Source organism: Pezoporus wallicus, unplaced genomic scaffold (assembly GCF_028554395.1).
Source record: "Pezoporus wallicus isolate ANWC-B61680 ecotype Strahan unplaced genomic scaffold, APGP_CSIRO_Pwel_v1 contig_2492, whole genome shotgun sequence".
In the NCBI taxonomy this organism is placed as follows: domain Eukaryota; kingdom Metazoa; phylum Chordata; class Aves; order Psittaciformes; family Psittacidae; genus Pezoporus; species Pezoporus wallicus.
In genome coordinates, this window is record NW_026637796.1 from 1,035,980 (window position 1) to 1,051,602 (window position 15,623).

The 15,623-nt window shown below is 35.2% G+C and overlaps 1 protein-coding gene across 6 annotated transcripts in view; it reads left to right on the top strand.

Annotated features, from left to right (window-relative positions):
• ATP8A1 (ATPase phospholipid transporting 8A1) overlaps nt 1-15,623 on the top strand; it is a 114,074-nt gene that overhangs the window by 19,705 nt on the left and 78,746 nt on the right. For 2 of the 6 annotated variants that reach the window (XM_057407518.1, XM_057407519.1), the window contains exons 6-11: nt 2,022-2,062; nt 2,964-3,037; nt 7,799-7,868; nt 8,493-8,620; nt 13,090-13,201; nt 14,074-14,239. In XM_057407518.1, the coding sequence (XP_057263501.1) occupies nt 2,022-2,062; nt 2,964-3,037; nt 7,799-7,868; nt 8,493-8,620; nt 13,090-13,201; nt 14,074-14,239 (591 nt within the window). Of the gene's footprint in view, nt 1-2,021; nt 2,063-2,963; nt 3,038-5,880; nt 5,955-7,798; nt 7,869-8,492; nt 8,621-13,089; nt 13,202-14,073; nt 14,240-15,623 lie in introns of all 6 variants that reach the window. The other 4 variants (XM_057407517.1, XM_057407520.1, XM_057407521.1 and 1 more) reach the window with 3 other exon arrangements.

Below are 15,623 nucleotides of genomic sequence, written 5' to 3' on the forward strand. Positions count from 1 at the left end.
AGACAGCTAAAAATGGGAAATACAAATGTGAAAGCCAGGCTGCAGAAGACTTTATGGCACAAGTTCTCTAACTGTTATATAAAAGGAGTATAGCAACACCACTTCTTTTTTGGGTCTTACAAAAATGGATTTAATTGAATGTCAGTATATGTTAATTTTGCTTAGAAGTCACTCGATCAAGCTAGAGTTAGAGCACTCTTGAGATTTCAGGTGTCTCATATTTTCAAGTCTGACTCATCTGTCTGTGAGCTGATTTGAACCAGCTAAACCAGCAGGAAACAAATCCAGAATGAAAAGCTGACAGTTTCCTTCTGTTTAGTAGGTTAAACTGACTCATCAAAGTGTCCAACGCCAGAGGCAGCATGCATTAAGCAATGGGGCACACACCTTTGCATGGGGTGAGGGCAGAACAGGACCTTCCCTTTGCAGTGGCAATGCTATGTTAGGGCAGCTTGGCAGCATATGAAACAGCCTTAGGGTATATTTCAGCAGTGCAAGTGCTTCTGCAGCCAGCACTTCATAAGAAGCCCTTGGCCACCTCTGGCAGCTTATAAATAAGACCTGCAGAACTCCACTGGCAGTTATTCTACTACAGCTATTTGTGAGATTTAGTCATCTGGATTGCAGTAAGGTATATTTTTAATCCTCATCAATTCTTTCATCTGGTTGGTACCATGGCCCCACAAAGAATATTGCTGGCACAAAATGAATGGAAGTAGGTGGTGACACAGTTATCAGACCTCTTGGGTTCCTTAAGGACACTATTACAACCAATCCTCGTTCTGGATCTGTTGTTTTCCCAGTGGAGGTGAATTGTTTGTCAAAACAGTTTTTTTATAATGATCAGCTGTTTGGTGACAGTCATTAAAAGATCTTGCTTACTGTCTGAAAGGGAGACTGCTCTATTTACCATTCCCCTGAGCATATCAGCACTGATAAATACAGGGGAAGGAAGGGTAAGAAAATCTATCTTATCCCAAAGAATTATTAAGCAGGTTAGGTAATGACTCACTGAACTGTTGAGATACAGGAAGAGGGGTTCAGTCTGGACAGAACCTCAGGGAAGAAGTAGATATAAACTCTGTATGTATTCCCACATTTTGATCCACTTTTTTGAAATCAGCAAGTGCTTGCATAAGAACTGGATCCTGATCAGGTACTTAAGCATCCTGACAGTTCGTAAGCTGGGGGACACAGTGAAGGAGAACAACCTCTTGGATCTATCTGGGTATCGATTCATGGTAGTACGTTTTCTTTTCAGTTTCTGTTCGCCTATGAATCTTAAATAGCTTTGTAACTAGGGCTAATCATAAAAAGTTACCTTTATTATTCTCTGAAAAGGCAGTCTTGGCAATTAACTGACAAACAAGGCATGAGTTTTGTATCATGGTAGTAATACTTAAAACTAGAGTAGTGGAGCATGCTTGCAATAAAACTTGCTAGTGCCAGGTAAAATCTATACTAAATCTTCAATGGCATGAGTTGATTTGGGGGATTTCCAATATGTTTATGGAGGAGATGACTGTAATGTTTCTGAATTTCTCTGACATGCCAGCAACAGTATAAACAGCTGAATGCTAAGAAGCCTGCTGGTGACTTTTTATGGATCTTTTTTGAATGAACATCATCAATATTTGAACTGTGAAAAAAAAAAATTAGTTGATTTCTCCCCCACAATAACTTCATAGCTTTTTCACTTTGCCATTTTTTATCCCAATTACTAATCTATTTTTTAGAACACTACATTATCATACAATCTATATCAGATTTAATTGATTCTTAAACCCTGTAAGATGTCATCATTGACATTTAGTAAGATTCTATGGTACAAAAACTAATATACAGAACATGCTCTGTAAAATGGGAATGTTTGACCTGAATTCATAGAAACAAGGCATGCTGTAAAATGTGTAAATGAGCTGTGTTTGGTTATCATATGGAGTTTAACACATACCTGTATACTGCAGTTAGAGAATTTTCCAGTTATACAATCCTTCTTTTTTATTTCCTATTTTTTTCAGTACTACGAAATGGTGCATGGGAGATTGTCCACTGGGAAAAGGTATGTGTCTGTATTGGTGACTTAGAGCATAATGCATATTTAATATTTGCTTTATTTCTCTAAATGATTGTCATCAGTAAGAACTGGTATGATGGGAAAGGTGTAGTCTTTTGTAATTTATTTTTTGTTTGTTAATACTTCCCTCTTAAAATGTACTTTTAAGTCAAATCAATTTTGATGATATGAGTAAGGCAAAACTGCTGTTCAGTGGTGGACTTTAAGTTCACTGAAAAATAGCTTAAATAATATGATTAACTTGGCAAAATTATGCAGTCCCATAGTAGTAGTTGGTGTGCCAAAGCAGGAACTTCTTTTCAGTAACCAATTACTTTGTGTATTCAATGAACTTCTTTGTCTTAAATCCCGAGAACTTTAAAGACTGTTACATAGTGGCTAAGAAGGGACTGTTAAAGGTAACTTTAAAGGACTAAATGTTACCATTCCTGCCTAGTCCCCTAGTTTTACTAGTTTACATACCTGAAAACTTGAATAAAAATTGACCCACAGGAATTTGGAGACCAGGTTCAGCTGAAATTGGTTTGTATCCTTGGAGAAGCAAGGATATGGTATGTAGTGTGATGCAACTGAGCTGTGATCTTAGGGGAGATTAATTTCTTCTTTAACTCAGCTTCAGTCTTCCCATAAAGAATTTTGCAGTAAGTAGCAGATGTAAAGAACTGCATAGAGGTCAGGATTAAGACTGTTTAAAAAACCTAACAGATCTCCAAAGAGTTTCAATGACCTCTGAGTCACTGGAGTACCTAATACCTTTAGGCTTTTCTAAGTGCGTGTTTCTAACAATCTTTCTAGCAAATTCAGCAGGTAAATATTTACTGTGCTTAAAACAAAGGGATAACATACTTTGTTTGAGACCATTAACCAATTCCCAGTTTTCTTTCAGGTAGATGTTGGAGATATAGTTATAATAAAAGGCAAAGAGTATATACCTGCTGACACTGTACTGCTCTCATCAAGGTAGAGATGCCCACTGATGCTTACAATGTAGAGGCTGGTTTCTCTACCCTGCATTTATTTATTTGCGATTGTTCCAAGGAAATAAAGAATAAACAAAAATGCTTCTGTTCTGAAGTGTAGCCTTTTGTTCATTCTGGCACTTATTTAAGGCAGTGTTTCTTTAAACTGTGACAGTTACAGTTTTAAGTTTACACTGGCATTAAATTTACCCAGAAGAAAAAGAATATATAGTTTTCTTGTTGAATACAATACAGAAAAGGGTGATTCTTCTTCTAAAAATTGAACTTCAACTGCCATATTTAAACTGGTTGGCTTTTTGGTGTGTGCCTAACAAATTTTGTGCTATAAATAAATTAAAATTGATATATTACAGGGAACTGACATGGTTTTTAATGGATATAGTCGCCATTTTGATAGTTGAATCAGGAAAAAAGTGATTGTGAGATGTGAATGATCAAATTAGTGCTGTCTTTATGAACTGAATATTCACTTAATTCTCATATACATACGTAATATGAATAATTTCAGCACTGAAAGCAAGACTTGTTTTATAGCATGAAATGTTTTGATAATAAGTTCTTCTTACATGAACAATCAGAGGTTGTTTATCATCATTTCCTTGGACAGCTTTATTTAAGAAATCCACATCTTATGTGGAAGATAAACATTTTTCAACATCTATTTGATCAGGTCAGTAGAAAACATTTTAAGAAGTGTTTTAATGAAGATTATTTAAATATAATCAATAACATTCTGATTTATTACTCTAAGTTTATAATGCAATTTCCATGTTTTTTCTGGCACAAGCAGAAGCATTATTGTGAAGTGTATGTTTCTGAATTAGGTATAGAGCCTCTGTGATCCCACTGAAGTTAATGAATGCAGTCATACATACAATTAAGAAGGTTAGGATCTTATCTGTTTCTGTGACTAGACTGTAGCGTAGAATAGTACCTTATTTATTCCATCTTCCGTCGCATCTCAGAATTAAGTGTTGCAGTTTCTAAAGCACTTTTATTATTATCAAGTGTGAAGTAGTTGCCATATAATACAGTAAATTTTCTCCACAGTCTGTCTTCAGTGCTAATGTTTGTCATAACTTAGCTGGTTTTGTATGGAGTATCCTCAATAAACCTTTACTTCTGCAATTTGAGAAGCATTTATAAATTTTATTGGTGCTTCTCCACCAAGATCTTCTTTGGCAATATACCATGCAGCAAGAACACTTGTTCTGTTGGCCTGATAAGAGCTTATGTCATGCTAACCCAAGTGTCTTACAGGCAGAAAAGGTTACATCCTCTCAGACCAGCTTCTTTGAAATCTGAGTAAACTAAATTTGAGTCTTTGCCTTGATGTCTTCTCTTGTGTGCCCTTTTGGATTTGGAGGCCACTTGCATTATTACAGTGTTCTCCAGTTGTAGTTCACACACAGAAAATTATCAGCTGCCTGCAAAACCATTACTCTGAGCCTTGTCCCCCTTCTAGAGGAATCCTGTGTCATAGAATCATAGAGTGCTTAGGGTTGGAAAGGACCTTAAGATCATCTGGTTCCAACCTCCCTGCCATGGGCAGGGACACCTCACGCTAAACCATGTCACCCAAGGCTCTGTCCAACGTGGCCTTGAACACGACCAGGGATGGAGCATTCACAGTTTCCCTGAGCAACCCATTCCAGTGCTGGTCACGCTCCTTTTGATGCAGTCCAGGATGCAGTTGGCTTTCTGGGCTGCAAGCACACACTGCCAGCTTATGTAAAGTTTCTCATTGACCAACACCCCCAGGTCATGTGCTGATATATTGAAGTAAGAGCTGCTACTGGACTTGGCTAAGATCATTACCTCTTTGTTTAACCTGTCTTTACTGCCCTTGTCAGAACACACTGTCCCAGCTATGACTGTTACTCACCTTGAGTTTTCCTGTTAGGTTTTCTTCTAGAATCCAGTTTTCAAAGGAGACTCCTTGAATCATGATTGCTTTTCTGAGCCCAGTTCAGGCATTTCTTCGAGCTACAGCTTCCTTCTTAGTTGTATTGCTAGGGTCCTGTTGCAGCCCTCCTTCCAGGAGAGAAGCCTGTGCTACTTAATGTTACCTCTAATGTGCTCTCTTTCTCATCTCCATGTGGCTGTGCATTCTCCAGGAAGACAATCTTATCAATTTTTTGCATTCCAGGTGTTTATTGGTCCCCAATTACACTTTAGGTTTCAATAGCAATGCAAGCTTGTGGGCTTGGTTTTAATTCAAACTCATGGTATTTGGTTCCTTTTACTAGCAATAGCAGTTTCTGGAGAATAAGAGGCTCTTAATTATTTTAGGAAATTATAATTTCTTACACCAGAAGGATACAGACCTCTGAGGTTTGATTCTGTTTGGTTCTTGCTAATTAATTGTGCTTGGAAATTTACAAAGCTGAAGCAAAACACAATAATATTCAGCATGTCTATATAGAAAAGGTTCTTATCATCAGACTTTCTGAAAAGTTGGTGGAAAATCTTTTGTTGTGGCTTTTATTTTTATAGATAATGTATGGAGTATCTAAAAACTTTGTCAGTTGAGAAATAAGCATAACAGCTTTTTATTTTTGCTGTACAGTGTCAATGTGTTCTGCAGCTTAAAATCAGTGCCTTAGAGTAAAACCATATAATTGAGTAAAAATATTCTAGCTCTTTTCTTTCTGACCTGATAAGAATAGATTTTGAAAAAATTATTATCAGACAGTTTAATTAACATGTATTGTTTGAATAATAATTTCAATCTCTGTCTTTTTGTCTTTGTCCATTTTTGTTTTGTTTTTTTCCATGTCACTTATTTTTCTGTTCTAACCATTTTCAAACTGGGATGTGTAGGTGGCAGTAGGGGAAGTAGTGAAAGTGACCAATGGGGAACATCTCCCAGCTGATCTCATCAGTCTGTCATCAAGGTTAGAATTAATTAGTTTCACAGGAGATGTGTAAGTGGGTCCTCATATACCAAATATGAAGAACACTGCCATATTGATAACAGTTGCTTTGCTGTTCTGCTTTCTTCAACAAAACCCACACATTTATAAAATTAGAAGGGGTTGAGTTGATAAAAATGCCGATCATTAAAGTGTAAATACATGATAACACTCCAAGAAATCAAAATTTCAGTCCTCTTTGTTTTTGCACTACTGCCATGAAATTTTGTCAAACAAGTTGTCATTGAATAAACACACAGGAAGACACCAGTATAAATATATTTTTAATTCCTTAGAGCAAATTAAGAATATACATGTTTATACCAACCCACTATTTTCAGCAAAGAATATAGTTTAATGTTGGTAGGACTGGTAGAGGACCCTCTGCACAAACTGGATGTTGCACAATTTCTGCTGCATGCAGTGGCAAAAGCAGCACTGTTCTTGTGTATTGTGACAAAATGCATGTTTCTTAGATGTGTCAGCTTTATGCTATTGTCTGCCCTGTTACCGCACTTTGTTTTTCCCTAATAAATCAATGGGCCTGCCTTGATCTAATTGTAACTTACTTACTTTGGAGGTCACTGCTATCTGCTACAGTAATTACAATTAAGCATGCGTCTGACTTGAAATGGCTTTGCTGCCTCAGTCTGTTTTAAAAGTGCTTCACAAAAATACTATTTGTTTTTATATTAACCAATAAAAATGCTAGAATTATAATAATGTTTTATACAAGTGATTCCATCCAAACAATCTAAATAGAGGTTATTTACATTTTAGAAAAGTTTGCCAGGAAACACTAGCCTGAAAGCAGTATATCACTTTTTAATACATTTGCTTTACAAAAAAATGTGTTAGAATAACCTACTTAATTTTATCCTGCAATCAGAAGGCACTGTTGCATTAAGAAAGGAAATTTTGCAAAACGCTTGGTGCTTGAATTTCATGCTGCAAAGAAGGAAAATATTAGAAGCTTTAGAGTGGTGTAGAGAGTAAACGTTTATTCTTTTAAGCTGTAAGGGGGTTTTATGACTCATTTCATCCTTTATAGGATCAAAACATCTATCTGTTGTAGATGTAAGGAGTAGGTGCTCTGTCTTCACGCCCAGAAAATGGGAGCTGATGAGTACTTCAGAAATCCTGGCCTGTTAGACATATACTTGCTTACTGTCTCCTTGAAGAAAAGTCATGTTCTGCTGAATCTCTGGTTTCCTAGTCAAGAGATCTGTAATGGTTGTAATATGATTTAAAGTCTAAAAGTATTTTACAGAAGATAAAATTGCTGCTGTGTTTCATATCAGAAAATTGTATTGAAAAAGTTTATTGCAAAGAATAAGCCATTTATCAGTGTTAAATAGATTAACCATTCAAGTAATAATGTTCTGCATAAACTTAAAACAATTTATAAAACAGCCTTTTAAATGTCTTAAAGGGCATATTTCAAAAGCTGTAATGTGTTATATAATCTTTTATAAAAGACCCTTTTACACAAAGTCTTCCATGTCTAAACTATTGCTGCCTACACCAGTAGGCACTGCAAATGCACTACGCTTGTGTCTGTATCTTAATCTCATATAAAAACACAGAAAGCTTTTGCTGTATAAAGCATTTTTAGCATTAAGTTTTTAGGAAAATTTTTTTTTTTTAAGGCAAACTTTTCTGAAAGTGTAAAGTACTGCCATTTTTTACAGATTTGCCTGTAAATTTGTTTTGAAGATTTGATAAAAAAAAAAAATCTGATTGCATAAATAGGCATTAAGAGACTACAGAAAGTTTGTGAATTTTGATAGTATAATTTAAAATTAAGGATTTTGTTTTCTTAATAGTGAACCACAGGCTATGTGCTACATCGAAACATCTAACTTAGATGGTGAGACAAACTTAAAAATTCGACAGGTATGAATTTAATTTTTGAGAATACTGCTAATATTATTTTCATCTGTTGTTTATAAAAACTTCTTTTACAGCATTAATGGCTGGTTTAGAAGGTTGAAATTACAGTGGTTTGAATAAAAGGCTGCAGGTTATTGGCATCATAAAAGTTTTTGCGAATTAATTGTGGAAGGAATCGATGTAATCCTAAGTCATTCTTTATGCTTTGTTTGGGGGCTTTTTCTTTGGAAAAATAGGTAGAAATATTAGTAGTTTGGGTATTGGTTTTGTTTTTAGAGGATAGGTGATAGAGAAACCGTGCAGAAAGAAGCTGGTAATGCCAGTGTTACCTGTCAGAGGCAAGGAGGGAATATAATTTTTTGACTGAGTGCATTGTCTGTATTCAGGGACATTCTTGCTGAGCTATATGACTGGTTACAACCCAGTCTTCATCATGATGCTGTAAGATACTAAGGTGACTTTTTCACTGTCTTTAGCATCCAGCAGTATGACAGCAAAGTGTTGCATTTCGATTTTGCTGCCATAGGGGTTCTGGTTTTCTAGTCTTGCACCATCAAATACCCAATACATACATTTTTATATTGGAAAGTGATTCTTACTGTAATGACAAACAAATTTTGTTTACAGGGTTTGCCACTAACATCAGACATAAAGGACATAGAAAGCTTGATGAGTCTTTCTGGCAGAATTGAATGTGAGAGCCCAAACCGACACCTCTATGATTTTGTTGGAAACATCAGACTGGATGGGCATGGGTATGTAGATCCAAGGAAGATGACCTCTTGGAAGATTCAATCTATCAGTAGATTAATATATGTTACTAAACTATTTAAGTTAAAATATGAAAAGTAAAGTCTGTTCTGCTAAGACGAGAAAAGAAAACATCTTTTCTGATATATTCTTTATTCTTAAAAAAAAAATATTGAGGGATAAAAACTTACTTCTAGTGTCTAGAACTTGAATTTTTGTACTGGTTGACCTTCAGAAAGCAATAGCTATTAACAGTAGATGAGAGTGCTATTAAAATTGTAATAGTCATGGAATGTGTTTCTAGTAACTCGCTTAAGTATCTGATGCCTCCTCTGTTAAGTTTCTATTATGGAAGCTGAGTAGAAGTAGTTTTTCATTGTTTTTTTTTTTATTTCTGTTTTCTTTTGTTTGTCTAAATATGGAGTGAAATTGAGTCCATCACTGTATACCTCAAATTCTTATAATTTGCTACCTGAAAGACATATAATACCTTAGCTCACTGAAAGTATGTTTCCATAACAATAGATTGCCTCAGTGCAATTACAACATACATACTTGTAAAACTGCTTCAAAAATTCTTAAAATACTTAAGTGCCAAGTAAATATTGATATTTAGAGTCCTCTGTGGGTTTAAACTGAATGTGGTACATTAGGAGTATAAAGTTCATTGACAGATCCAGGATTGTTGAGTCGCTCATTCCCAAAGATTTACAGGATTTCTTTTTTCTTTGGTAGGCATGTATTTTGCCATATACAGTGTTACTTGTGTTTGTGGTTTTAGAGTGATATGTATGGTGCTAACTAATTATTAAATACTTTTTTTTTAACTCCTTCCCCTTAATATTCCTTGTTTTATTTACTGATTTCTTACAGATGCATTCCGGGAGTTTTCAGTCGCAAGAGTGTGGATCTCTTATAATTCCACTGTACTTGTCGTTAAGAAGCGAAAAACATTTACCTGTAATTCTTCTCTGAAGGTAATAGTTATAATAGATCCACACATTCATCTTTCCTCCCTGGCTAGAGGGAAAAACATACTTTTCAGTCTAATTATTTAATTTTAAGAATTAAATTTCTCTAAAAAGAAACCTGGAATGTGCTGATGGCCATTATGCCTGAAGAATGTGTAGGAGCACGCCATCTGCTGGTCAAGCAGTTTTTCATTTGTGAAATTCAGTTTTGGAATATTTTGAATATAGTTCCTGTGCAGTAGAATAGTTCCGAAAGTGTGGCTCTAATATAATATTTACCTTCAGTGAAAAAGAATTGCAGGTAAGTAACTCTTTTTGGATTCTTATTGCCAGCCCTGAAAAATCAGAGATAAGTTCTCTTTCTGTCCATATTGGAGGTAGCAAAGATTCATCTAACCGGTAGACATTCAGATCTTTAAGACCTTCCTACCAGATTGTGTAGCTGCAGCTGTTGCGATTTCCAGTTTATCCACCACCATCTTAAAACTTTTGCAAAAGTCATAGAGAATACTTAAAATGCATCTCCCTCTTCTTTCTTCTTTTCCTTTAGATAACTCATTGCAGTGCCAGAAATGTTGTATTTGGATGATTTTTTCAGTCTTTTCTTTTTACCTTCATGGGAGAGCAGCTCAAAAAAACAAAGGTCCTCTTTTCTTTTTTTTCTTTTTTTTCTTTTTTTTAATTCTTAATATTCAAGGAGGTAGAACCTCACTACAGTTCTTTTGCCTTATGGCTAATCTGTGGACAGAAGCCAAAAAGGTTTTCTTTGTATCCTCCAAAGTATACAGCTCTTTGTTGTGCTCATGAATATCCAGAAGAACCTCAGCTTGGTTTCAGTCAATGAAGACAGTTAGCTATAAAAAGAAGAAAAGTTCCTTAGCTTGGATAAATGTGAAATTATAATTAGACAATGGCTCAGAGAGGAAGGGTGAGCATGTTAAAAGCAAGGGCAGATATTTTTTATACACACCTAAAGTAAATGTTTTCCTGAAGGCATTCTTAAACAAAGTTTAGGTAAAAATGAAGTATGAAGACATTCTGGTATGTAAGCCTTCAAATGTGTCTTAGGAATTATGAGTTCTTAATATACCCTTGACAGCTCTGGCAGGAAAATATGCTGAAAGGGTAATATTTCCTATTGAGAACATCCCTTACTGAATACAACCCAAATATGTTGCTGATGAGTTCTTAGTTATGTAGCATACAAGAAGAATCAGATGAGTTGGAGCAGTTTTGACAAGGCTGAGACTGGGAAATAGTGACTTAATAGCTCCATCAAATCATCACACCATCTCCTTATTAGAGAGTTACTGAGGATTGTTAGCATGACACCAGGTAGATCTGGACATTCTATGCCCCTGGTTGTTTTGCTGTGTTTTCCTTTCCTTGGTCTGTGCACCAGGTCTGCTGGAGACAGGTCCCATTGGACTTGTTCTGCAGTCCCAATTAACTTCTGATTGTCTTCCCAGTAACAGACCCTTAAGGATAAATTTCTGTCCCAAGGTGCAGAATTGGGACAGTTGGAGAATTTGAGAGACAGTGTCCCAGTGGAAGAAAAGAATCAATGGATCCTGCAGTAGAAAAGACTTTATTGCATATTGTTCATATTTCTTAAGAAAACAAAGAGGAAGATACAGGAAGAGTCAAAGAACTCCCGTGACTCTTCAAAGAATACAAAAATTAAGAGTGGAAGGTTTTGCCTTCTGCCTGCCTAGACCCTCTTGAATTACTAGAAGGACCAGAAAGTCGTTTGGCCTTCCAGAGAAGGTCGATAGTCGAAAAGGTTTCCAATCTGTCCGTGGGAGACTTGCATATAACGAAATAAAGTTATTTTTCTTTCTCCTTCTGTGGCATTCATGTTAGTGTTAATAGGCTAATAATATTTAATTATTCTTGGAATGAAGGTAATCCATCCCTTATCTGAAATGTTTGCCTGTTGTCTGATGGTCCAAAAGACTTTGAATCCTTCTGCAAGAATGCAAATGGATAAATATAAGTTCAGAAGCAGTCTTTGATGGCAACAGGAGTCTCTCTTAATGATTCTTGGGTAATTTAAACACCCACAGTTCCTTTCATACTTGAAAAGACATTTGTTCTCTTAATTTTGCCATGATATGAACAAATCTGAAGTGCAAGAGCAGCACGGGTCAGATTCAGAAAGCAAGTAAATCTCAGTATGTTTTCTATTTCTGTTTTATTTCCTGATGCCTTCTTTTGATGAAATGCCTGCAGCTGGAAATATATTCTGTAACAATATCATTCAATTTCAGTTGCTGAAGCATACATAGTTGGTGGGGAGGATGATACCTTAAACAGCCAGTTTGCTCCATGCTAGTTTCCTCAAAAGTGAAATAAGCTGTAGTGGGGTGGCATTTGTTGGTTGGTCTGGTTTTTATGGAAGAACACTCTTTTTTTTTTTTTCTCTAGTTTCTGCAAGAGCTGATTCAAAAAACTTGTATTGCCACTGCTAATTTTAGGGGAGGAAGAATGTGCTGTTTCCTCCTGAATGCGCTCTTTGAATCTTAAAAGCTTGTGTGTGAGAGGAGGGAAAGGGGCATGATGATCCAGAGGAAATTACTACTTGAAATTTATTTGCTGAGACTGACTTCATGATCTTTGTGCTACCAAAAATGTTACCAAATATCATTACTTCCTCAGACTTTTTATAGCTTATATTTCAGATATAGTTGCTGTCAGTAAGCAGTTTGTGATCTTCACAATGTGTTGGTTTCAAACTGTAGAGATCATAGTTTTAGATAAGAATGCCAAACAGTAGAACACTATCGACAAGTCTGAACTGCTAGCTGGTATTTATAGAAAGGAAAGTGCCAAAATAGGGTATTGTTTGTCCCAAGAAAAGAGTAATGATAATCTATTTTTTTTTCTACTTTAAGAAAAACCTGAGCTACAGTATATGAATTAAGTCAGCTGTCTGAATTTAATAGTTAAGTGTTTACAATGTCTTTTGAGGTTTCATAGCTTATTTACTCAGTGCAGTTCTAAAAGAGTAGCACAAGTAAATGTAGCTGGTTTTGCAGTTTAAAGAAGGTGAAGAAAATATGTTGTGAATTTTAAATAATTATGTTCATAAAGGACATTTATTTCACTGGAAGAGTGGATAAAGTTAAGAGTTCAGAAAATTATTTAATTTGAAAATTGCTTTGGCAGATTTTTGTAAGAATAGACTTGGGGAAAAAAGCTTCATAATTATAAATCACAGGAAAAATAGCCTTTTATAGTTTCAGTATGCTAGTAGTACCATATCAAAATTAGTAGTCCATAGACAAAATGAAATGGTAAGTAATATTTTTCATGCTTAATTTCCTTAGGCTTGCTTTTAACTGACAAGTTTTCTCTCTGTCAACACTCCCCCGAAGTTAACTATGAAAGTTAGGCTCCTAGCATATTTACTGTCTAAATTTTGAAAATTAGTTTTAACAACTGATGGTAATGTTATTCATTGACATTGTTTTAATGCTAAATATAAAACTCCTTCCTTCTAGTACTATTCCACTGGGAGCTGATCAGATTCTTCTACGAGGAGCTCAGTTGAGAAATACTCAGTGGGTTCATGGGATAGTTGTCTATACAGGACATGACACAAAACTTATGCAGGTTTGTCACTTAGATTTTTTCTAAATTACCTGTTTTGTTACATTATCATGTCATTACACAGCATAGAAAATGGTGTCAGAGAACATGGCTAGACTTAATATAGTAGCTGAAATGTCAGTAATAGAGCATCTTTCTTATGAAATAAAACCAATAAAAAGAAAGTACTTTCTTGTGATTATTAGTTGTTTAGCTACAGAGTAGTTTTTCCATTAGTAAGCATATTTGTTGATTCTGTTTTTGTAATTTATGTTTTAAAAACTGTTAGATTAGCAAGCTGGATCATTATGTTTGCCTGTTCATCTTTTTTTATTTTTGACTGCTCCTAAAACTGTTCTCTGGTATAGCTTTCTTTCAAGTACAAAGGTAAGCAGTCTTGTCAGAAAACAAAGTGAAACTTTATTTGCAAAATGAGGTGGGAAGAGAACCATTCTCAGACTATGAAATTACTTTTCCTAGTGCTGTTTGAAATATCGAAATTCAGATGCATTTGTTGACAAAAAATAATGCTTTCAAGTTGGCCATGCATATCTCTTATTTATTGGTTTCCTGATTTGTAAAACAGTTACTTGAAAAAGTTTGTATTAGCAATTGTCTTCTATAGCGCTGGTAAGGTGTATGCATATTCATTTTAATATTGTTAGCTGTTGCTGTTATGAGGTTCTGTGTGATTGTTTAAACTGTAATACAAACTAAAGCTCTAATGTATAGATTTATAAGCCTCTTTTTTTTGAGGGGAAAAGTTACAGTATTTATTATAGTGATGTGTTTGGAAGAATGCTTAGAAAAGAATGCAGTAACATGCATTTTGAAAAGCAAAAAGTGTATACCTCTTCTAGTATTTAATAGCCACTGTTGGTTTATATCTTTTACAGAATTCAACAAGTCCACCTCTTAAAATGTCTAATGTGGAACGAATTACGAATATTCAGATTTTGATTCTGTTCTGCATCCTCATTGCTATGTCTTTGATCTGCTCTATTGGTTCGGCTATATGGAATCGAAGGCATACTGGAAGAGACTGGTATCTTGATCTAAATTGTAAGATGTAAAATAATATATTAATATTTTAATGTTTCACTTGTCTTTGTGTCAAAAACCACAGTGTGTTTTCTATCAGTCTGTCTGTATTGTTTGTTGACTAAAGTAATCAGGCAGGGTATATCACAGGGAGTATAAAATTACCTTACTGTGCTATATGAGCTCTTGCTAAATTCAAACCAACATATCTTTCAGTCTCTACATCACTGCAGCTTTGCAAGGTCTGTATCAACACTCCACTGGTGTAAACAGTCAGCTTCCTAGACATCACACTAAAGCTATTTTCAGCTATTACCAATAGATTACATTTAAAGCTGTAGTGTCTTTTCTGAATTTTCAAACTCCCTCATTCCAGGAAACTGTGCTGTGGCTTTAGAATTTTTACTGTACAGGGATCTAACTAATTACTGGCTGCAAACATCAAGTTTAGCAGACTGCTCCTAAAGAAGGTAAACCAGAAATATCTAACATACTGTACAGCTGTACTCATGGTAGATGCAAGGCATATATGATGTTACTTGGGTCTTCATGCCAGGATGCAACATATTGATGTAATTTGACCCTCCACGAGGAAAAGAGATTTAAAGGAAGTTTTCATAAATATACTTTATGGTCAGTTATCCATGTTTTCAGAATTTCTTATGATAGGCCTAGAGCCTTCTTTACTTTGGCAGTAGAAGCAGAATTAGGCTTTCTGATCTTTAAATAACAGTCTTGAATGCAAAACTGCTGAATGTGGTCATCAAAGTAGGGATTGTGGAGTAATTTGATCAGTTTTTAAAGAAAAATCTTACTGTTTGAAGGCACTCTGCTAAAGTTCTTGTTAAACAAAAGCTGTCTGCATTTATGATTAACTTTTCCTTACTGAGAACCTTGCTTCTCTTCTTTTTGGGAGATCTATTTAAAGAAAGAAACTTAACTTTCATATTTGCATTGTGAGATCAAAAAAAGTGAATATTGACAATTTCCAGTAATATAAGAGAATTGCATTACATGTGCTTCATTTGTTATTTTTTCAGCTGGTTCTTTTTTTTCATTGTATTTTTTTTCTTTTCTGGGAGATGTGGAAGTTTTCAGAATATGGTGGTTAGCGCAGTAGTGAAGTGGTTCAGAAGCTTTTGGTTTTATTTTGGAAAAAAAAGGGAACATGAAATAGTGGCCATTGATATTTTCTGTGTTCTTCAAGTGATTATCCTTGACAGTCTATTGCCTGATATATGCCCCATGATTAAATGAATTGTGTTGGGTTTTGTGGGCTACGTTCAGCTCATAGTTGTTCATGTACCAGGTAATTTTAATATGTAAGAAACAATTTATTCCCCTTTCCCTGCAGTTATTTAATTTTTATGTGGTAATGAAACAGGTTCCCAACACTGCCACATCT